Here is a 23,496-nt window from a genome sequence, read left to right as displayed (position 1 = left end):
CAAAGAAAGCTGTGTTGGTTCCCTCGACCACATGCCGCTGTCCTGGGCCAGACCGGCGGGGATGGTTCGACGGCCACGATCTTTGCTAAACCACCGATCAACGAATCCCAGCCGTCGGATCGGGTCGGCCCGAGGCCTAATCGGTCCGGCACGGTGGTCACCCCTGTCCGCCATCCGGGCGACCAGCGTCCTCCGTGCACTAAAGCCTTCGCACAGCGTGCGTTCTCCTACTACCGCTGCTGCTTTCATGTCAGCCACTATATATCTCTACCATCCTCGGAAGGCTTTCTTCCACCTCCACAGGCACGGTCTGCCGGCATCGCTTCCATTTGGCACACCATGGAAGCTGCGGCGAGCTACGTGAAGGACGGCGACGACCTCAGGGACACGGAACTCAGGCTCGGGCTGCCGGGCACCGAAGCGCCCGAGAAACCGGCGGCCCCCTCGACGAGGGGCAGCAAAAGAGCGCTGCAGGAAGATGGCGACATGGAAAGCCGTGCCAAGAGCAGGCCTTTGGAGGTGGACTGCGGCGAAGCACCAGCGGCAAAGTAAGAGTGCCTTGAATGATTTCTCGGTACCATGTGGTTTTTGTTTAGCTGATGGGTGATTCCTTGACATGGCAGAACGCAGATAGTTGGGTGGCCGCCGATCCGATCGTACAGGAGGAACAGCTTCCCGCCGAGGAAGGTGGAGGCGGAGGCGGAGGCGGAGGCCGCCGGACTGTACGTGAAAGTGAGCATGGACGGGGCTCCTTACCTGAGGAAGATTGACCTCAAGGTTTACAAGGGTTACAAGGAGCTAAGGGAGGCCATCGACAACATGTTCAAGTGCTTCACTCAAGGTGAGGGAACTCATCCTCAACAACAGCAACATCAAGAACAAGCATGGCCATGGGAATGATGCAGATCTCCCTTCATTTCTTGCAGGAGAGGTCTCAAGGAAAGAAGGCTGCAGCAGTGGATCTGAATCTGCCATCACCTATGAGGACAAAGATGGAGACTTGATGTTGGTCGGTGATGTTCCCTGGGAGTAAGCATCTGATCTGCTCCTGTTAGATCTCATCTCCTTCTCCTTGAACTTGGCTGACATGCTTTGTCTTCTTGATTTGGTGTCTGTAGGATGTTCATCTCCTCCTGCAGAAGATTGAGGATAATGAAAGGATGCGAAGTAAGAGGCCTGAGAACAAGACAATATAGCTAGGGCACAGGCTTACAAAGAAGAAACAAAGATGGAGAGAAGAAGAAAGAGAAAGAAGAAGAAGGAAGCATGATGTCTGTGTCAAGAACAATCTTGTATTCCAACTTCACAAGATGCAGAGTTTGTTCTGCATGAGATGTTTTCTGTATAAAGGATCTCTTTTAAGTTTTTTTGAGTTCTGGTTACACTATATAATCAAAGGATTGCTTGACTTCCTATTTCATGTACCACCATGATCTGAATTTGAAGAAGCAAACAGAACAAAAAAGAAGATAAACCATGTTTCAGAATCTCTCCTATTGTTCTGATATCTCTATCTTTCTACTTCTATTCCTTCTCAAGTTTTCTAGGTAAATGCATTGATACAGGAACTTGCCTTCTTTTGAAACCAGTGCCCAATTTGCATTGCAGACAAAGTGCACCACTTGGGCAGAGATTTACATGGTGGGAACACTTGGATCTCAAAGTCAAACAATGTTTTCTATATCAGAGTGATGGGGGTGTGCAAATAAAGCTAACAGTTGGTGGCTGACAAGATCCAAGTAGGCCAGTCCATATTCCTTGAATCCAAGACAGTGGGAATCAACATTTCTGACAACACATGTGATGCAGATGGATGAGAGTAGGATGGAAACTTCCAGTTTGGTTGCCATGGTTGGATCCCAGCTTATTACAGATCTGTGCCTGAAAGTGACTTGAACTATGTTTAAGAAATTAGGAGCCTACAAAAATGAATGGAAGAACAGATCTGTGACAAATAATACTACTCTCTTATCAGCTTAATTTGTCATATTTTTTGCATCTGAAACTTGAAAGTAATTTTCACTTACATGATAGCACAAAGATCAACCACCAATACCAACAAAAGCTAGAGAGAGATGTAAACTTGACCCAAGACTGGTATCAAATCAACCCCAAATTGGATGTCAATGGATGAAGATTTATCTTGAAGCTAAGTCAGGTGGAAGTGCATTACATGCCTGGATTGATCATCTTGAAGCTTAATCATGTCCAGCACAATCAATCAATTACCCCAACAATAGATGCTGCATATTGATTCTAAAAACATACTTGCTACAGTATGCACATCGATTATCTTGTACTACAATAAAGAAAAAAAAAAATCCCTGCCTGCAGGATAAAAGCACTCCTTCAATACATGAAAATGAGCAATTCCAGTGCTGAAAGGTTGTGGAGAAACAATCGATTGGTCATATCAATTCAACGATGTGTTATGACCTGGTCAATCAACTCTGACAGATCATAAGATTCATAAGATTAAAAGATTGAGCTTCAATCTAAGTTGATAGGCATTAAAACTAACAGCCACTTCATTCCTCCTTGCTAGAACTATTAGAACATAACTATAAGCAGCTACAGAAACTCCAAGAAAAGCCGTGGTAGCTTTAACTAATTCAGACTCTCATGTCTTTTGCATAATAGAAGGAAGAACTCATTTGCACCATACTAATAGTTTGGACCTTGTCAACAGTCGATCATGAGCTGTCTGTTGTGCCTGATGTTTCAAGTTCCTTCTTTTCATCTTCACTGCTAACTGCTTTAGGGCTTTCAGCTGGAGGAGATTTACTTGAATCTTCTGGATCCTTCTTTAACTCGGTTTCAAATTCTTTTGCAGCCTGAACAATCAAAGACAAGCTGGCCAGTTAGACTCAGATTAAAGAAGTAAACTCTAGAATCAATATGGTAAAAGTAAAGAACCCTGGCAATTGAATAATATGCAGTGCTCAATCAAAGTAACTACATAATATGAAAAAAGCTCAGGAAGGTAAAAAAGAACAAAGGTTTTCCTTACTGTACAAATCAGGTTAGCTGGGTTAATAAAGGGGCTAAAACACAAAAAGAGTGTATTGGACCCAACGCAACCCAACCTAGATATGTATTTTTCATGATCCACCTAAATGGGATGATTATGAACCACTGTTCCACAATTCTTAAGCCAAAATTAATGGAAGGGGACTGATCTAGCCTTTACAAATTCGTTCAAGTCTTCTCTCACTACTGATATGGGAATAAGTTGACATCTTCGTCAAGAACCAATATGGTTAATAATCAAAACCTATCATGGTGAAGCTCAGCCTAGTTGTAGTTCCACGTCGTGATGTGTGCTTTAGTCTTGTTCACAGATAGTCTTTTCTACTCTGCCTCTTATCACGCCTAATACTAGATCACCTTTGATATTATTTGTAATAATCCAACTAGATGGAACAATTGAACCATTAACACTTGTTGAGCCTAAACTAGTGGTCCAAAATGCTTAAGTGTAAACTCGTGTAGTCTCTATAAATCTATTCAAATCTTCTTCCGCTTTTGTTGTGATACAAATTCAGGTATTATAGTAGCACTTCTCAGTTGGATAATAGTGCAAAATTGACAAAGTATTAGAATCTATTCTCAACCTTTCTCAGGGATAGAGCTCTGTTGCATGACAAATTTATCTCTAGTACATCACCCGGCAAATATTATATTCATCATACAATACCAGATGAGAACATATTATGCTGCTACTTATTGCTTAGCCAGCAATTCTCAAATTTGGGTGTGATGCTGACAGAGGTACACTATGTACCAATTGGAGATCAATCTGTTAATCAAATCATGGTCAGATAAGATTGAGATGGGAGAAACTGGTTCATCTACCGAAAGAAAATTTTGAGATGGCCCAGTTTTGGCTGAACACAGCCTGAGTTGCCCTGGCAAGTTGCATTTGTGATGACGAGTTATAAAGCATTCACAGGCAAAACAATTGAAAGCAGTAGCAGTATAGTCGATCAGATTATGCCAATTAATGGAATAACACAATCATAATTGCCTAGTTATTATTCATCGATAGATCCACTTGTTCTTAGGAGGAGGAGACAAAGTGGGAGCAAATGGAGACAAACCATCAGAAGGAACAATTTTGAGTGCAGCAAACCTGTTGGAAGCTCTTGACGGTCTTGCCGATGCTCCGGCCAATCTCTGGGAGATTCTTCGGGCCAAAGACGAGCGCGGCGACCCCGGCGATCACGACGAGCTCCGGCACCCCGAGGCCGAACAAGCAGCGGCACCCGAGGCCGCCGCTCCTCCCGGGTCGCAGCCTCCTCTGGAGGGCGCGGGTGCGGTGGGCGGCGGCAACGACGAAGAGGGACTCGGATGATGCGAGAGAGGAGCGCTTCGACAGCAGCCGAGGCGAGGAGGACGTCGTCATTAGAGCGGCCGGCGAAGCAGCAAAGGCCATCGCCACCATCTCTCCCGCCACGCGCGATCGATTTTTTTCTTTTTTTCCTTTTATTTATTTCTCAATGGATAATTATCAGAACATGAGATTGGGAACAGCGAGCAAAGTCGGCGTAGCGACAAACAAATATCGCCACATGATAATTCGTTGAATTAAAATTATGTCGAATCATAATGTCACTATAAATATTTTTCGTGGCTGTTTTCATAATCTCCTAACTTATATATTTGATTATAGTAAATGTTTATTAATTGGAATAATAGCTATTAACATAAGTTGTCGGAACTACGAATATAATTAAAAAGATAAATACATAAAAGCCATCAACAGAAGCAAAAAAGGGACGGAGGACGAGAAAAAGGTCGAAGAAAGCTTTCTTCACGTTTTACCCAGAGAAGCTACCTGCCTTTTTATTGGTGGTAAAGGTGGCCCCTCTGGTGCTTGCTCTACGCAGCTAATTGGAGGTCAGGTAGGCGAGAGGAGAAGACGATCAGCGTGCCGTCTCCCCGCCTCCCCCACCTCACCGAAGAAGAAGAAAAAGGAGGGTAGGAAGACCGGCAGCATCAAATCTCAACTCTGCTTCTGCTGCTTCTTCTTGATCGAGAGAGATGGAGAGGGTCTTCTCGGCGGATGAGATCGCCGACTCTTTCTGGGCCGCCTCTCCCGCCTCGGCAGGCCTGCCCTCGCCCGCCGGAGCCGCGATGAGCCGGTGCCCCTCCGAGTGGTACTTAGAGAAGTTCCTCGAGGAGGCCGCCGCTTTCTCCGCCCCCAGCCCTAACCCTAGCCTCAACGCCAACCAAAATAACTGTAATACGGTCCCCTATCCTCCGAGCGCCGTCTCCTCGGCCTCTAGCCGCAACCCTAGCCCTAACCTGGCACCCAATCCCAGCGCTTCGTCCTCCACCGTGGGGTCCAACTTTTGTGGGGCCCCGAGGGCCTCTGGACGAGTCGGAAATGGCGAGGTGGTGGAGATCAAGCTCCCCTTCGGTCCGCCGGTTGCTGTCGATCCCGGGAACTACCAAGCGCTTCTGAAGCAAAAGCTGGACGTGATCTGTGCTGCAGTCGCCATGTCTCGAGTACACCTTGTTTCTAATTCTCTTGATGAAGTATTTAGCTTGTGGTGAAATATTTTCTGCGCAATTGCAATATGCTTATCTTATATATGGAAATTAAACAAGTTTTATCTCTTCTAATCTCATAAAAGGAAAATCTTTTGACATATTTCGGTTTGGGGATTTGGCGATTTTGCTTCTAAGATTGTGGATCAGCTTTTGACTGTTATCCATATATTTTGCATCTTGTCACCTATATTATACTGTCACTATTGGCCTAGATAATTGCTTCAACATTTTTGAGAAGGATGAAATGGTGAATAGTGTTGTTGATTCAAAGTAGTTGGGATGTGTGAAGTCTATAGGAATTGCTTCTTACTGGCCAAATTATTCCTTCTGCCTAGTTTGCTGCTTATACGACCTGTTAGCACATCTTTGAGTGGAAGAAAGGGGTAAATTCCTTATTTTTCAAGCGCAAGTCTCACCATTAGTTACTTAAGCAAACATCTAAACCAAACTTGAGCAAGTTGTGACAGGAAACAGCTTGTCTAAATTGAGCTCAAGGTGGCTGATATAATTAGGGACTAACACTGGACTATCTATGAATGACTTGTTTGAGATTCATGGTTCAATGGAGCTTGCTAAAGCTTTTCAAACATGTATACTTGAATCAAACCATGCTTTGATAATTGAGATCCAAACCAAGAGACGAAAGGATTTCTGAATAGATAAATTATAAAGTTGAGTCAGATGTAAAATTAACTTATTTAGTCACTGATACTATAAGCTAAATCAAGTGTGACCAAAATGAGTTGGCAAGTTTCAAATTTTATTTTGTATACTTATGGATACAAAATTTCAGTTAAATTTCAGGCAGAATGCATACTTCATTAACTCTGCGACCATTTAATAGTAAGTTGCTAAATATTAATAAGCATTCCAAGAACAGAACTCTCACGCCAAGAAACAATAGTTACATGGAAGTATGAAATTGTCTGTTTAATTGCTTACCACATTGAAAATTAGAAGGAATGCTTTCGTTTACTTCCTTCCTTAAGATTCGAGGTTAACGTCGGTGCTAAAGCAAATCAGTTATGTAGACCTATGCAAGGAACCATCTTGGTGGTTGGTTTGGCCCATGCGTCTTTCTTTTTTTTGGCAAAGGGTTAATGGTGAAGGTAGGATTTGAGCCCAAGACCTTGCGATAAACTATCAAATTCTTTACTAGCTACGTTAGTTGAGACCTTCCTCATGCATTGTTTAGAGTTACTGTTATTCATTTTATCATTAGCCTTAAGCTAGTAACCAAGCAAAAAAAAAAGGGAGCAATTATCTGCAGTCAAACCATTCTGTAATTGTGGAATATGAGGTTTCACTCCTCTGAGACTGAAAATTTTAAGCAGGATGTTATCATGTTTTGTATTTGATGAATATCATCTACTTCATTTACATGTATTTTATCTTACTAATCAACTGTTGCTGTCTTTTAAAGCTATTTGTTGTATGCATTAAGTTCTAATCTTTAACTATCACTTACACGCTTACCAAAAAATGTATAAAGAACAAAAAATTATGTATAACACTCATGTTTCTCTTATTACTGAAAGATATGATTGTATGTTGAGCTATTGAGATTTTCTTTTTTCTTTTTAATCTTTGGTTTCTCATTAAAAAGAAATTGACTTTATACATTCTTGGTGCCCTGGATAATTGCTCTTCAGTATAATCTTATATGGAGGACTTTTATTACATTTTAAATTCTATTAGTCAAAAAAGAAAACATATGTGGATGTTTGGATTTGGTTTTTCAAATTGTATATTTCTTCATTGCAGAGCTCTAGTGTGAATCCACAAAATTCTGCTTCTGTAGCTGACAGCAGGTCACCGATTTCAGATGCTTCACAGTTTGGTTCTCAAGTACCTGTGAAGGGTATAATTGCTAGTCCAATTTAGTGTTTGAAGACATGATTTAGGCTAATTTTATCCATTTCTGAATTTTCAATTTGTTCGGATGAAGAGGGTGTTTAAAGAGATATGCATCTTCATGGACTTGTGTGGCTTTTTGACTTTCTTTTTCCCTACTATGTTTGTCTCCTCGATTAATTAGGTAGAGTAGTATTCAGTTTAGTTTAAATTTCTTCTTTTTGGTATATCTATTATAAATTTATTTGGGTTATGGAGCTACATTAGAGACTTATGTCGAAAAGAGAAGGGGCTAAATAACATTTTATATGCTTATATATAACCAGTTGTCCTTTTTTTTATTTCATATGAAAGTCAAAGAATCATTGAAGGGCTCGGATTTGTCCAAAAATGGTAGTTATGTTGAGTGAGGAATAAATATGGTTGATCTTATTCTTTTTTTGTGTCATGGATTAAATGGAACATGACCATTTCCTAGTAAAGATTAGACTGAGCTGAAGAGAAAAGGGATTGTGTACATGATCTCTTTTGAGAATATAATTTTTTTGTTATGTTTAGGCCACTCTTGTCATTCTTTTTTTTTAGTCTTGTTCCGCCTAGCATCCCTATGCATTTTATGTTTAGACTTATTTCTTCTATGTCTTTATATTAAACAAATAAAATATACTGAATTACCAGTCATCCTATTCTGAGATGATCTTTAGAGCCATCACTATTATAAATCCTCATTGTTCATGATTTGTTTATAGTTGTATACTAGATGGAAGCATTGATATGCAGGATTTGATCATGAAAAGTTACGACCCCTGAAATCAATAAGAGCTACATCAAGATGCTAGAATAAAATAGTTATATTTGGAAAACGTCTTTGGTAATTTCAAAAAGGATGTTAAACTCAATTACTTGGGGGAAGCTTTGGCTTATCTGTAGGGCTGGATGAACCACACGCAAGAAGAAGTAACCACAACCTTCCAGCAAGATGACCTTAATGAGCCTGTACTACCACCTATATCTCCAAATTGGAGCTGTCAAAATGGATCATAAAGAAATATAGTCATGGGGAGCATAAATTATTTAATGGAATATTCAAGGAACAAATTCTTACCTCTGATTTCTGAAGTTTACCATGATAATTCTTTGGTCAATGACATTGTTGTCTAGAAATGCTGTACTTTATGAACATTCATTATTGATTGATCCACCAAACAAAATGAAGTTTATTCTAGGAAGTATTCGGGATGACATACTCATTGATAGTGATATGGTGAAAATTTTGTTAATGTATCTGTTCATGTGCAATCTTGAAATGACAGAATTTATCAATTTATATGGATTCAGAGAAGCTGGGTTATGGACAATATAACATCCCAAACATCTTAAGGACAATATTTTCATAGAGAAAAAGATTTTATATATCTAATTTTTATATTAGAGATAGGTAAGTTTCAGTCTCCATCTGTTGGAAATTTGGTAGGCTTTTTGAAAACATCAGGTACATGTTTATAGAATTTGGTTCACTCTCTCTTTTCTTAAACTCCATAATCAGTCACTATTGGTGATCACTGCTTACAATTTTGAGCACCTTTAATTTTGTTAGCAAAATTGCTGAATATATAGATTATGTTGTGCATTTGTAAGTTTTAGGTGTAAAAGTTCTGATGTAGCCTGAGTTGATCCCAAAAGCTGTATAACCTGCATCTTTCAGAATATGATGTTGTATTTTGATTGCTAGCTTTTATACAGCCGTGTCTTATTAAAATATCGACATGGTCTAAATTTAGAAAGGGTAGCTTTTGTTTATCACTTAAGGTTGAATGCAGTGTGATAGCATACCTTTTGTTGTAGCACATATAAAAATTTTAGCATGCTAATTTGCATGGATAAAATTTGGTTGATGCATATTTATTGCAACTTGATATTTTTTCTTTATTTTTCTTTCCTTTTCTGCATTTAACATTGCATAGTTAGGAAATGCTTCTAAGTTGTAATGTAAACAGGTGATGGACCTGGTGGAGTTCCAGCTCTATCCATTTTGCAGAACTCAGGTACCCAAGGGAAGCCAGCTACCAGTGGTTCATCAAGGGACCAGTCTGATGATGATGATGATGATGATGATGAACTTGAAGGAGAAGCAGAGACCAATGAAAATATGGACCCTGCTGAAAGAAGACGCATGAGGAGGTAAAATATGATTGTGTGCTGATTTGAGTATAGCTTTCTTGAGATAGTAAGCCTTTGTTAACCTTTACTCCCACACATTATTAATCATGTGTTCATTGTGTTGTCTGATTAGAATGTTTTTGTGCACACCAATAATTTGCATGAACACCTGTCCCTAGGTTTATCTTGGCTCATCAGTCTTTGATTATTCAAGCTTCGGAATGGTAAATGAAGGAACTGTCATTTTCAGATTTGCTTGGAAATCCGAGTTTTTGGAGCTGCAAAAATGCTGCTGTAGCTAGACTAATTTACTGAATATATTTCATGCCTTGCAAAGTGGATTTTTCTGATAGATCCGGGTAATTTTTGAAAAAAATTACTGAGAAATGAATAAATAAGGCAATGGCACCGAAAAGTATATTGGGTTTGGATTTCTGTTCCCATAATTAGTGTTGGTCAACAGAGTGGTTTGCTATTTTATGCGAAATAAACAAGAATGTGCTGCTAGTTTGTCGGCAATAGTGCATTAATTTTACAAGAACAAATACTTGTCATTTCTTTTTCTTGTGCTAAGTTTAGTGAATGGTAGTGGCTCCACTTGGACCAGTGGCAAGGCATTCTGCAACGGGCTTAATGAATTCCAGTCAGGGAAATGGCATCCCATCTTGTGGAGGCGATGCAGATGATATCTGAACTCCTTATATCCACATTGTCAGTTCTTTGTTGAGCTGTCTTCACTTATTGGGCAGCCTATATCTAAGCTCTTGCTATCAGCTTATTCTTCTCTTGGTTTTCAGTGGCATAATCCGTTCCTTCTGTGTTTCATAACTGGAGAGACCTATACCAGGACTCCTGAATTTTCATGAGATCAATCACACACTGTCAGAAACAAATGAATTTCAGCTGGAATGGTTGATTTTGGCTGGGTTTTGACTAGTTCTTGTAGATTCTTGAATGGAACTTAGAAGATAGAGAAAATGTATAAAAGGATTTATAAGAATTTGTGAAGTTTGCTCTAGTTAGTGAGAATTTTATTCATCACCAATAAATTTTTTATTGTTGTGATTCTTCAGACATTAAAAAAGGATGGTTCACTGCACAAGTTTCTTTCCAATGTGAGCCCTAGGTAGGATCAATTGCCAACAAAGAACTCTAGAGCATTGTATTCTGTTAATAAAGGATTCCAGACTTAAAAGGTTCTGTTGGACATTATTTCAATAAAGCAAGGACATGCAATCCACTTAAATTGAAATTATTGTATTTCTGACTATATATATTTTCTCGTGAATTCATATTTTCACATAAAGGTCATTCATGAGATTTAGGACTCCAACAAACTCACCTGAAGGATAACCAGAAATTAAATTTTAAAATTAAATTAAATGAACCAAATAATCTGGAAGACTGTTTCAGACTTCCAGTCACATAAGTAAATCTGAAAATTTTTCTTTAAAATAATAGGCCAATTTCCCACCATTACACTAATGAGAAGTACATCTTTGATAGGATAACTTGCTGCAGAGAATGCATGAAGTGTTGGCTTTTAGCCTATAAGAAAGTCATTTGTAGAGCCATAGTAGAAAAGGAAGGAATAAGGTGTGCAATATAAGTGCTTCTGGCCACTTGAGATATTTGATTTAAAGTGCTTTCAGCCACTTGTATGGTACTTTTTGGGATCCAGGATGGCCCCTTTCACCAAAAGCTTAATCCAACATAAGCATGATACTCTGGTCTTTGGGTGACAAGAAGTATCTGCTATGTCTTTCATGTTAAATGATAAAAAAAGGCCAGTTCCTTCAACATAACCCTAATGACAAAGAGATCCGTTAAGGCTAATGGTCCACCAAGTTTAGTTCTAACTGTGACAAAAATGGCCTTGTACTAAGAACATAAGTGAGATGCATTTGACATGTCCTTGTGCTTCTTTCGGAGAAAGTTCTTGTTGCATTTTTTTTTCATTTTCTGTTACATTGGTTGCATGACTGGTGTATTAATACAAAATGTTGGTTTTCTTGAACTTTTTTTTGTTTTGTGGTACCATACTGTCACGCACTTAACTTGTTTTGCCTAAGTCATGCGGCACCCTTGCGTGTCTGTTCGCAAAGGTCAACCTCCCCGAAACCTCCTGTGGTCCCTTAGGACCTACAAAAGGGAAAACGGGTTAGAGAAAGTCTCACTCGGGATTCACAACCAATCATTTCAGTAAATACTTCATAGCCAATGCAAATTACAAACATACTTTACAAGCTCTGAATGGTCGCACAACAAAGAGTCCAAAATGGTCCACTACAGTCTGAGATCCCCACAAGTGCCCATATGACACAACCTTTGTTTGCAAGCCTAAAACGGTCATCAAAACCAAAGAAAACTAAGCCTAGTGCCAGCCCTTTATATGCAAAACCGAAAGACACAGACATACATAAGCATTACATCGAATATCCCATTTACAATTTTGTCCGTGAGAATACGTGATCTTGTATCTCGTCGTTTTTATGTGACATCATTCTTACAATTATTTAAAAGAATGGCCTTGTGTTTCTCTATGGTAAGACGTAAAATGTCATACATAGATAAATTCTAGATTTGTGAAATGTATCCTGTGCAGGTATCTTTACTTTAATACTTTTAATTCTGTGTAGTGAATCTGAATTCTTTCTGTTTGTGCCCAGAATGCTCTCAAACCGAGAATCTGCAAGACGTTCAAGAAGGAGAAAGCAAGCACATCTAAGTGAACTTGAGGGACAGGTTGCTTTCTGAAATTGATTTTTTTTTGTATCTTCAAAATTATTAGTGTTAAGATTTGTCATACTTTTTGATAGGTCTCTGAATTAAAAATTGAGAATTCAACACTGTTAAAGCGTCTAACTGATATTAATCAGAAGTACGGTGATGCTGCTGTTGGCAATAGGATACTAAAAGCAGATGTAGAGACATTAAGAGCAAAGGTAAGCTGTTCGCTGGTTGATGTTTGTTTATGCTAGACCTGTGACTGAATCCATTCTGTTGTTCCTTGCAGAAAATTGGTAAATAATACTTATGTCATTTCTTATTGCTTAAGTTGTGAATCTTTCTAAGGATGCTATTTTATCAATTGCATGGCTATTGTTCATGGAGATGATATCGAAGGTTTCAATGTCAGTACACTTTTCAAGAGCATAGAAGCAAATACAACATTTTGAGTGGTACAATCTGCAAACAAGAAAACATTATAATGACAAATGAAAGCATGTGAATGGCATGAAATCTACTGATTATATGACATAAAGTGATAACAATGCATTGAACAACTTCTATATTATTGATGCTATATCTGGCTTTAAAAACTTTTTGATTTTAGACATCCTATGAACAAATTGCTTAATTAAATGTTATTACAAAACAGACATGACTTACAAGCAATGCCAAGACTTGTGCATTGTCCATCTGCACCATCTCAATCATCTTTTAATGCCAATCATTGGACCACTATTCCCCCTGTGATTGTATGGTGATCATCAAGCTCCTATTATTCTTCACTTCATCTGAAGTGGTAGACAACTAGTACTTTAAAGCACCTGTGGCTACGAGAACAGGTAAGTGGTAGTCTGTAGGTGTATTCTTGCAACTATAATCAGTTTGCTTAAGAACATTATGATTAGTTCTGAAGTTCTACTAAGATGAGTTTGGTTTCGTCAAACGCATTGTAGTAGAAGGTTTTTTTTTTTTTACAGAACTTATTTGCTCAAGTCTAATATCTATGGCATTCAGGTGAAAATGGCAGAGGAGACTGTAAAGAGGGTAACTGGAGTGTGTCCTTTGTACCCGATCATCTCCGACATGTCAAATATCAGTTTACCGTTTAACGGGAGTTCATCTGATGCAACCTCCAATGTTGTCATTCCTGTTCATGACAGCACAAACCGCTTCTTCCATGTGTCAGCATACGATCAGAGAACGAACACCTGCCTTCCTGACATTGGGATCCCTCCTCCGGTTGAGGATGCTGTCCATGGTGCTGTGGCTGCGGGGAAGGCTGACGGAGCTGCATCCATGCGGCAAGCTGACAGCCTGGAGCATCCTCATAAAAGAATCCTCGGAGGACCAAACTCATCCCCAGAATGGGACTCAGCAGCATGGGATCCGAAGACCTCTGTCACTGGCAAAAAGAATCAGGGCTAACAAGTTTCTGGGACTGTGTCATATTTAGATGTCATAAGCACATTGTCCATTGTGAAGGCAACCTAACTACTGTTTTGGATGCTACAAGTTATGATCTCATCTTTCTTGTTTGTCAAAACATAAGTCCCTGTTTGGAAGGGCAAAAAAGGCATCTCAGGTGATTTCTCCTCCTTTTTTTCTCCATAGAACAGCCCTGGTGAATCAAAACTGATTCAAATATGTGTTATCGACACCAGAAACAGGACAGTGTATTTACAGCTGAAGCGCTCTCTGTGGTTCCTCCTCCTGTCATGTGGTTCCAGCTTTCATAAACCATGACGGATGAAATGATACGTCATTAAATGGATGTGATGGATTACACATTACTGAGTGCATGCAAATCTCATGTCTTCTTCTTCTTCTGTGGACATGATATGAATTCTATGGATCTTTTATTGTCACTGAGTATTTAATTCTTTTCAGGAAACCTTAGATGAAGAAAAGTATACTGATGGCGATTCCATCACATGGGAATGGATTCTCATTCGAGGATAATTAGAAAAGTCAAAATTACTTGGGAAGGAAGATCAGATTGACAGCTGACGTAATTAATAGATGAAATCTAAGGACGGAAGGAAGATCTAAGCATTTGAAGTTTTGGAACCTTACCGGTGGAACAGTGAGCCATCTCTTCGAAATCAAGACAAAGAAGGTGGTCTCGATGAGGACGAGGGTCACCGGCCAAGTCCCGATTGGTCTACAGCCAACGTCAATCGACATAGACTCGACAATTGTCGCTTACACAGCCTCCTTTGGATCTCACTGGTCGCTCGTCAAAGAAGGTCTAAAGGGAGAACAGACCATGGAAAGAGGCATCAATCATTAAGCTTGACTCATCTTTTACTTGGTGAAGCATACATCCTCTTGCGTCTCACTCAAAGCTAAAAGTGACTTGCAGATTATAGTAGTCCTACATGAACCATCATCTCTCTCTCTCTCTCTCTCTCTCTCTCTCTCTCTCTCTTCTTGGCACCTTAGCTTGTGATAGGCTTTGATAACGATCAAGATTAGCAATCGCGATAACCTCAAACAATCAGAATGTATAATAATATTATCAATCTCAAATCTAATTTAGATCGATGAATATCTTATTCCAACTTAAGTATATCATAATTACCTTATTCTTAGAAGCTACGAGTGCCCCAAAAAATTAGATAGATTGACAGACGTATGTCAATATCCGAATCGTAGTAATTCGAATTAATTATCCAATTATTCCAATATGTATTTTCCTAATCCCAAAAAGAAAAAGGAAAACAAAAACAAAGAAATCAACGTGACACGCGATTCCCGTGATCCAGCAATTCGAGGTGTGTTGGTGACGGTCCGGTAGATGCGCCGATTGGTCCTCGTGGTGGGACCCGTGTTGAAGGAATGGTGGGTCACGTGGCGGAAGACCATTGCAAGTCTCGCGTCGGTATCTGTAGAAGGCGCCAACGTTTCAATTCAAAAGCCGCTGCAGAGCGGGTCGCTCAGTTCGCAGTCCGACCCATGAGGTGGGCCATTCTTCCATTTACATCCTCCGAGGATCTCCTTTTTACACCAACGCCCTCGTGAGGATGTGTACGTAAAAGATCGCTTTACGTGCAATCCAAAATCATGTTATGCAGCTCGATTTAGTCAACTCATGGTCTCGAATGTGACCTAAAAGTCAAACATTTGTCCCACATTTCATTTCAATGACCTAAAAGCCAAGTATTAAGCCACAATTATTGTGCGCTAGGGAGGTACCCATCTACAAATAACACGTCGACAGGGGGTAAAACGCGAAAGTAACCTTCCAGGGGAGGGTATTTTCGTAAATTAGGGCGGCTAGTAAGTTCCGTCACGACGAACACGAGGGGGTGACGACGTGGGTTTAGTTCGTGTGGTGCGACCTGGGGATCCCGTCACCGGAAGGTGAACAGGTGACCGTTTTGCGCTAATAAAAGCCGTCGCTGAGCCCCGACAGGCTCGAGAGAACGACGACACCGGGAGGATCTCGAGACCCTCCCGTTAGTTGACGGCGTCAACTTCCGGGCGGCTATAATAGGAGTAACAGCAGCGGTCGTCGCCGTTCTCGAGGGCGTGAGCGGCGGAGGAGAGCAAGGCCAGGGCACGCAAGGTAAAGGAAGCCGCCTCACGACGAGATCCTGATCTCTTGGAAATTAGGGCGAAAGTAACCTTCCAGGGGAGGGTATTTTCGTAAATTAGGGCGGCTAGTAAGTTCCGTCACGACGAACACGAGGGGGTGACGACGTGGGTTTAGTTCGTGTGGTGCGACCTGGGGATCCCGTCACCGGAAGGTGAACAGGTGACCGTTTTGCGCTAATAAAAGCCGTCGCTGAGCCCCGACAGGCTCGAGAGAACGACGACACCGGGAGGATCTCGAGACCCTCCCGTTAGTTGACGGCGTCAACTTCCGGGCGGCTATAATAGGAGTAACAGCAGCGGTCGTCGCCGTTCTCGAGGGCGTGAGCGGCGGAGGAGAGCAAGGCCAGGGCACGCAAGGTAAAGGAAGCCGCCTCACGACGAGATCCTGATCTCTTGGAAATTAGGGCGAAAGTAACCTTCCAGGGGAGGGTATTTTCGTAAATTAGGGCGGCTAGTAAGTTCCGTCACGACGAACACGAGGGGGTGACGACGTGGGTTTAGTTCGTGTGGTGCGACCTGGGGATCCCGTCACCGGAAGGTGAACAGGTGACCGTTTTGCGCTAATAAAAGCCGTCGCTGAGCCCCGACAGGCTCGAGAGAACGACGACACCGGGAGGATCTCGAGACCCTCCCGTTAGTTGACGGCGTCAACTTCCGGGCGGCTATAATAGGAGTAACAGCAGCGGTCGTCGCCGTTCTCGAGGGCGTGAGCGGCGGAGGAGAGCAAGGCCAGGGCACGCAAGGTAAAGGAAGCCGCCTCACGACGAGATCCTGATCTCTTGGACCGGTCTTCCGATTTGTAAGTAATCCGTCTCGTTCTCCTCCGTTTGGTTCTCCCATTCTTGGTTCTTGATCTCGAATGCGGGTAGGGGGTTCGATTGGGAGGGTCGGATCTGGGGTGGGTGTTTGAGATCTGGCGCATTTATCCGGATTTCGAGTTTTTCCTACCGTTTGGGTGGACATGAGCGACGGTTTTTGGATAGAAATGACGCCTTTGAAGAAAGATTTGCCCCTTGTCGATGCTGGTGGAATGTGCTTTCGGCTGCTAAGCTCATTCGTTCTGATCCAATCGTTTTCTATGTGGTTTGAAGGAAGTAAAATAATGTTTTAGTTCCATTCCACTTTCTCGTAGTCTTATATTGTATTGGTTTCTTGGGGGATTCCTTCCCTAAAATACTGATTCACGCAAAATAGGGTAATGAGTTTATTCCTGGTTCGGCAAAGGTTCAATTTTTACTGTTGGAATGTGAAGGCAGTCGATGGATTTCCTTGATTCGTTGTTGAATGTTGATGTGTTGGACATTTGATCTATTTCCCTTGCAAGATTTCATATGAGAAAACAACATGTTGATTTGTCGGAGAGTCAATATATGAAAGGGAAAGAAATAAAGCAAATAGAATTATAGAGGCCACATGAGTTACTTGTATCAGAATGTCGCACTTGTGTTGAATGCTTCAGAGGTGAGTTTCTGAATGCAATATGAGCGTCATCATGCATGGTAATCTTGTTTAACATACTTTGACAGTGATATCTAAGCTCTCTGCATGATGTTACAGAGACATACATAAAGAAAAAATTCCTCTTAATTTCTTTGGCTTCAGAAAACAAATTATGATAAAGATGTTGTTGCATCTGCCATGTTATGCCCCCCCCCCCCCCCCCCCCCTCTCTCTCTCTCTCTCACTCTCTCTCTCTCTCTCATTTAGCTGCTAGTTATCCAGATAAGTAGTGATAATTTTATTGGACAGATTTCTATGAGCAAGAATTTTTTTAATTACTCTGGAGGCACTTGAAATTTGCTTTTGCTGTTCCATCATACTTCGGATTATGGGAAGCTACCTTTCTCCTTTTGCTATTTTCTATTTCTGCCATGCTAATGGAAGAAGCTCTCAATTTGTTCCCTTAGACTTTAGAATGGAGTGGATGCTACTTACATGAAAAGTTTCTTCTATAGTCTCATAACATTGAATGGAGAACTGCAAACAGAGAATTTATTTGCCTCCAAGGAAATGCATATAATGGACATATTAGAGAAAGACCAAGCACTCTTATTAAAAAAATGTTCCTTCACTGGTTCTACATGCACATGTCATTCTTCAAGCATGTCTCATTTTTTTCATTGCTAGACATGACCAAGGAAGAATGCTTCAACTAAGTTAATGTTACAGATAATCCTACTATGGAAGTACTATTCTTGGGAGAATATGAACATGTTCGTGATGATAGGAACCAATAGACATTCCTTCAAATGATAATATAATTACTGCATTTATGTGATAGGTAAATATCTGATTTATATTTTGCCATTAGATTCATATACACACCATTTATTTTTGTGCTTTATCACTTGTCATACAAAAACATTTGATCTGTGTGGTTCACTTTTTGCAGCTCAATGGGTAAGGAAGTCACAGAATTATCAAGGGATGGGGAAAGAGATTGTGTTCGCATGCATGCACCCAATGGTAAAACTGATCAAAATAGTCCCTGCAAGCCTTCCACAGTTGCTGGGTCAGATGAAGCTATAGATAATAATCAGGATGATGCAAATTCTCAAGGGCATGCAGTACCTCATATTAAAAATTTGAGCATAGATCAGGACACAACAGAAAAGAACTATGGTGATCCAAAATCTTCAAATCAGAAGTCAGCATCATCAAACTCTGATAAAGCTACTGGATCTGACCACACTGTTCCTCAGCCATTTGCTCCCACAACTGAAAAGCATGTTTCTGGTGGAAATCGTGCTTTTGTTGCTAAACCTGCTATCAGTGGAGACAAACATCCTAATGTAGATATACAACGTGCCAATATCCATCAGAAGGCTCAGGTCTGTTTCCTATTGCTTCCTACTCCTGATCTTTATTTATTTATTTTATACACTTGCAATACCATGCTTCAGTGTAATGCATCATTCATACATTTTGCTTTGGATAATCTAAGAACTAGAATCATAACATTTTCTGATACATTTGGGTCTGTTATGTTTGGGTTAGAAGTCAATATATTGCAACATCTCTTGTTTTCTTTATTATTCAAAATCAATTTACTTCTATAATATGCTTGTTCTAACTGACCTCCCTATGCTAATATGTAAGAGATTACGGACTAAATTTTCTTGTCATGATTGGGCTTCATCTCCTAAAGCTCTCATTAGCATTTAATATAAAGCATTACAATTAGTTCTACAACTTCCTGATTTCTCTTGCACATCTTTAATAATTTTGAAGTTTAAACCTTTTTATATATAGTAGAAAATATTGCTGTATTTGAGAGCATGTATTTTTGTGTGGTACTTCAACATATTGAAAAATTAGTTAGTGGGTTTATTCATTGTGGTAGTTCTACAAGGTGTTTGCAGAGTAACTTGATGCTCACGTCTAGGAAGCCGCTGCATCCCGATAATATCATGCACCCAGACGATGAGGATTCTTGCTCTGTTGCTTCTTCGTATCCTTTTTCTGATTTATATTTCTTGAAGTCCCTTTATTTGTAAACAAAATACAGTAATTTTTCCTGAATTATTCATGGTAGTACACTATCTATTAGGAATTTGAAAGCTAGAACAGTGGCAGTTGCCCCTACATTCAGATCCAGTGAACGTGCAGAGAGGCGGAAAGAGGTACCTTCTTTAAAATTAAGGAATACTAGAATTTTGCAATCATCGCTGGATTTATAAAGAGGATTTTTAATGTCTTTTCCTACTTTATGTAGTTCTACTCGAAATTAGAAGAGAAACATCAAGCTCTAGAAGCTGAGAAGCTCCAATGTGAAGCTAGGACCAAGGTACGTCTTCTTCCATCTATCTGTTGCTGAGAGGAATGGTTCGAAAGGCATTAACATAGTTCCATGTGGAGTATCTAGAGCTCCAATGATATTTGGATTTTGACGTTATCATAGTTCCATGTGGAGTATCTAAGTGGGACATGAAATTTCTCTGCTGATGAAATCATTTCGAATTTTATTTAATGGCCTTGTACTGACCAAAATGATGATCAGTGCCTATGATTCGTTTATTTGGACATCAATATTGTGTATCATGTTTAGTGGGTGGGCAGCTGCACATTATACATTCTCCAAGCAGACTCCTATTTTTTAAATTTATGACAGTCTAAATGTGAGCTTTTACTAATGATTTTGGCAGTCTAGCATAATACTTGCATGAATGCTAATTGACCACTTAAATAAAATCTGCAACTCAGGCAGCAGACTCTACATTTAGAAGAAACATTTATAATATTTATTTTTCCAAAGTCGCAAAACGCTTGTGTATTATCTCCTCTTCTTCAATGTTAATTTGCTCATCACTCTCTACCACATAAACTGCTTTTCTTTAGCAAATATGTATCTTGAATGTCTTTCTTGAAACCAGATACTTATATACCTAAATTGTTTCCTCTCTAGCATAGTAATGACCTTTAGTTTTCATCTGCCGTACAAGAGATATGAGCTACCTATATTAGATCCATCACATTAGATGTCATTGGTCCTCTTTTTTATGGCTATCTCAATACCATTATTGACAAACATATTTCAATAGGCCCGGATGCAGGGTTGAAAATTTCTCTCGCTCCATGTCATTTGACTCCAATTATGTTGTTAATGACAAAATATATTAGAATAATATGAATATGAGGTCCCATTAAAAAATGTTGACAGGAAATCTTGCAGGGTTGTTACTTTATTTTGTATGTGAAATAAAAGACTGAAGGATTATAAAGGACCAAGTTGTAATGCAGTGTGTTATTGGTGTCATTAATGTCATGACAACTTGTGAGTCACTTTTGAGCTGAACAAGTTCTAGAAAACATACTTTAGTGAGTATTGCTAATCTCAACTTGTAAATTTTCCCAGGAAGAACAAGAGGCAGCTCTAAAGCAACTAAGGAAGAGTTTAACTTTCAAAGCGACACCAATGCCCAGCTTCTACAATGAGGGTCCTCCGCCTAAGGTTGAACTAAAGAAGGTACTTGTCTTAGGCTTTCATTTGATAGGCTACTTAATTCAAATAAGTTACTATGATAATTAGCTATTTGCTGGATAACTTGAATATAACATGAGCAGATCAAACATGTTTGCTATTGTTGTAATCAGGCACACTTTGTAGTCCATTTAAATAAGTGCACATTTGAAGGAAAAAACCAATGTGTTTACAGAGAACTGATTCTTCAGTTTTTAAACATAGGCAACAAACTGTATTGCTCGGACTTGGAATACAGGTGTGGATATAGATACCTAAATGTTCTATGTTAGGTTGAGGGATGATTTAAATAGGTTGAAATCAATATGTGGATACAGAGGTTCTAAATATTTTTTACATATTCTAATTTATTTTTACATATAGAAAAAATGTTCTTTTACTATTTTGAAGTTAAAATTTTAGTTTAAAATATATTTCTTTTATTCTCTTCTGTTTCTCATCTTTTCTTCCTTTTATTATTTTATTTTCTCTTCACTAGACAACTAGGATGATGTATTTTGCAACATGTTCAAAAGTCAAACTTGAGGATGTTCAGGATCAAATCCACCAGAGTTTGAATTGGTTAAGATTAAAAAGGGCTATGAGATTTTGCTGTAGGCGTTGGCTATTTCCGATTTGGCCCTTCCCATTCTTTATACAGAAGCTGTAATGGTGTGTGAGGCAGCAGGATGTGACCAATGGGCGATTGTAGGTTGACCTCTTACTCTTCTCCTACCTCCTGTTTATTATCCTCCCCCTCTTCCTCGTCCCCTCCTCTTTCTTCTTCCCTGGTCAGGATTGGCTGGGATTGGCTGGAATTGGCTGGGATGAGTGAAATTTGCTACGATCTGCTGAGTCAACAGACTTCACAATAAATTCTGTGGATCGTACCTTCTACTGTCATGACATGCATACCATGCTGAGTGCAGGTTCCATAAACGAGTTTTCAGTTTTAATACTTTTGTTCATAATATACTATTATATTTCACTCAAAGCTCCTAGCATATGCCATCACTAGTGTTACTTCTATATATATAATATATATGTATTTTGCCTTATCTTGGGATTCTGACCTGTAAATTTTCATTACTGCAAATAACTATACATGTTCTTTGTCTGATATCCAGATTATGTGGTTGATATGTTAAATTGATTCATTTTTCGCAATGATGAGCAGAAGCTATCTTAATATTTGCGATTTCCTAACTGATAAATTTCAAGTGTCTTCTCACATGGAACTTCCTATGTTATCCTACCATGTTCGATCTTGCATATATGACATTACGCGATTTTCCTCTACCCATCCAGGCACATTGCAATTACCAAGATCCTCTATGCTGCATTCTTCTCACAACAAATTCTGATTTCTATTTGCTATCTAGATTGTAGTGTTATATCTTATGAATCTTGGCTTATATTTATCATGATGATCTTTCGACAACATGTGCCTCCTGTAAATCTTTGGTTCAAATTTTAATGTTATTTTAGTGTCCTGAAGATATTGTATGGCTTCGTATATCCATCCGGGCCACGTGCTTATTCGCAATCTAAGTCTGGTTGTTTATGAGATTTAGGATTTTTCTCCCATCAGATATTTGTTTCCTATCTACATCTGATTGTTGAGTTTATGAAATCTTGCCTTTGGTTTTGCATTTTCCTTGGACAAAAAGGTACCTCCAACTCGTGCAAAATCACCAAAGTTTGGTCGAAGGAAGAGCTATGGTGACGCGAGCAATGTGGCCGAAGGAGAGAACCACAGCGGAGTACGAGTTCGGCTTCAGCGGCACAGTGTGGGTGCTTGCAAAGATGCCGCAAACAAGTTACACAGTAGTCCCAAGAACAGAAATGCAATCAAAACCAAGGATGGGGCGAAACCCACTAGGGAGAACTCTACTCCCCATGCTGACAAGGGAGCAGCTCAATCTGCCACCATCACCACCGAGCCAAGTCAGGCGGACACTCTGCAGCCCTAATGTCTGCCTTTCCATGCACTCTTGACCTTAAATTTTTCTTGCCTCGCAAAATTTACCCTATAATTTGCCTCGACATGGAAGTGACAATCATCAATGTGAGCAAGTTTGTCAGTGGACTTTAGATGTAAGTTGTAGAATTAGTATGTATGCAGTGATCCTGACGGTTGTGTATGTAAGCTGCTGGAGTTTTTATTATTGTTCATGGAACCTGAAGTAGAACATTTGGTGCCTGCTTGATATTTCTAAAATTTATTTGAATATTTCTCATACCATTAGAGTTATTACACACACAATCACTCTTTTTCTTTTTTTTTTTCAAGTAGTAGGAAAAAAAAAAATGTAAACAATGTTAAATAACATTTCACTTCAACTCAACTATATATTATGAAAACATCAGTTAACAAAAATATTATTTTTATTTTTTTTTTGATCTGTTATGCCAGAGGTTGGGGAAATAAAGAGTAAATGTACAAGAAAAAGATGAATCATATCATTATTTTTTTCGGATAGAAGAAAATATTTACTTAAAATTGAACTTATAGTTCATTGTGGAAGACGTTTATGAGGAATTGAACATGAAATAATATTTGATCTATGCATAACATCATGAAAAATAGATACAAATTTGAGAGTACTACTTGGTTGAAAGGATCTGATGTGGTG

At 39.6% G+C, this 23,496-nt stretch overlaps 4 protein-coding genes across 10 annotated transcripts; 3 read left to right on the top strand and 1 right to left on the bottom strand.

Moving 5' to 3' along the window:
• The first annotated feature begins 339 nt into the window (after nucleotides 1-339).
• LOC135605694 (auxin-induced protein 22D-like) lies at nucleotides 340-1,427 on the top strand. The gene is made up of 4 exons (XM_065096093.1): nucleotides 340-548; nucleotides 624-841; nucleotides 927-1,029; nucleotides 1,119-1,427. The coding sequence occupies exons 1-4, from the start codon at nucleotides 340-342 to the stop codon at nucleotides 1,198-1,200; spliced, it is 612 nt and encodes a 203-aa protein (XP_064952165.1). The 3' UTR covers nucleotides 1,201-1,427.
• On the bottom strand, nucleotides 767-4,569 carry LOC135605705 (sec-independent protein translocase protein TATA, chloroplastic-like). Of its 2 annotated transcripts, XM_065096114.1 has the most exons (3): nucleotides 4,133-4,497; nucleotides 2,679-2,834; nucleotides 767-1,133 (listed from the first exon to the last, which is right to left on the bottom strand). In XM_065096114.1, exons 1-2 carry the CDS (start codon nucleotides 4,442-4,444, stop codon nucleotides 2,694-2,696), a joined length of 453 nt encoding a protein of 150 aa, XP_064952186.1. In that variant the 5' UTR covers nucleotides 4,445-4,497; the 3' UTR covers nucleotides 767-1,133; nucleotides 2,679-2,693. The 2 variants fall into 2 exon arrangements, with proteins under 2 accessions (XP_064952186.1, XP_064952181.1); XM_065096109.1 differs by lacking the exon at nucleotides 767-1,133 and having other exon boundaries at nucleotides 2,511-2,834; nucleotides 4,133-4,569.
• A 305-nt stretch (nucleotides 4,570-4,874) lies between these two features.
• LOC103975704 (bZIP transcription factor RISBZ2) lies at nucleotides 4,875-13,898 on the top strand. 3 transcript variants are annotated; one of them, XM_009390747.3, is made up of 6 exons: nucleotides 4,875-5,511; nucleotides 7,321-7,417; nucleotides 9,432-9,591; nucleotides 12,240-12,315; nucleotides 12,390-12,515; nucleotides 13,318-13,898. In XM_009390747.3, exons 1-6 carry the CDS (start codon nucleotides 5,044-5,046, stop codon nucleotides 13,726-13,728), a joined length of 1,338 nt encoding a protein of 445 aa, XP_009389022.2. In that variant the 5' UTR covers nucleotides 4,875-5,043; the 3' UTR covers nucleotides 13,729-13,898. The 3 variants fall into 3 exon arrangements, with proteins under 3 accessions (XP_009389022.2, XP_009389020.2, XP_064952102.1); XM_009390745.3 differs by having other exon boundaries at nucleotides 4,877-5,511; nucleotides 9,408-9,591; XM_065096030.1 differs by lacking the exon at nucleotides 13,318-13,898 and adding an exon at nucleotides 12,953-13,067 and having other exon boundaries at nucleotides 4,918-5,511; nucleotides 9,408-9,591.
• Nucleotides 13,899-15,660: 1,762 nt separating this feature from the next.
• Nucleotides 15,661-23,100, top strand: LOC135605654 (protein WVD2-like 1). 4 transcript variants are annotated; one of them, XM_065096006.1, is made up of 8 exons: nucleotides 15,661-16,699; nucleotides 18,070-18,181; nucleotides 18,293-18,731; nucleotides 19,263-19,351; nucleotides 19,433-19,523; nucleotides 19,616-19,687; nucleotides 20,756-20,866; nucleotides 22,531-23,100. In XM_065096006.1, the coding sequence occupies exons 3-8, from the start codon at nucleotides 18,297-18,299 to the stop codon at nucleotides 22,831-22,833; spliced, it is 1,101 nt and encodes a 366-aa protein (XP_064952078.1). In that variant the 5' UTR covers nucleotides 15,661-16,699; nucleotides 18,070-18,181; nucleotides 18,293-18,296; the 3' UTR covers nucleotides 22,834-23,100. The 4 variants fall into 4 exon arrangements, with proteins under 4 accessions (XP_064952078.1, XP_064952071.1, XP_064952087.1 ...); XM_065095999.1 differs by lacking the exon at nucleotides 18,070-18,181 and having other exon boundaries at nucleotides 15,677-16,699; XM_065096015.1 differs by lacking the exon at nucleotides 18,070-18,181 and having other exon boundaries at nucleotides 15,679-16,699; nucleotides 19,451-19,523.
• The last annotated feature ends 396 nt before the right edge of the window (nucleotides 23,101-23,496 follow it).

This window comes from Musa acuminata, chromosome BXJ1-2, assembly GCF_036884655.1.
Source record: "Musa acuminata AAA Group cultivar baxijiao chromosome BXJ1-2, Cavendish_Baxijiao_AAA, whole genome shotgun sequence".
Classification (NCBI taxonomy): domain Eukaryota; kingdom Viridiplantae; phylum Streptophyta; class Magnoliopsida; order Zingiberales; family Musaceae; genus Musa; species Musa acuminata.
Note: the sequence above shows the minus strand (reverse complement) of the source record. Positions and strands in the feature narration are given on the sequence as shown.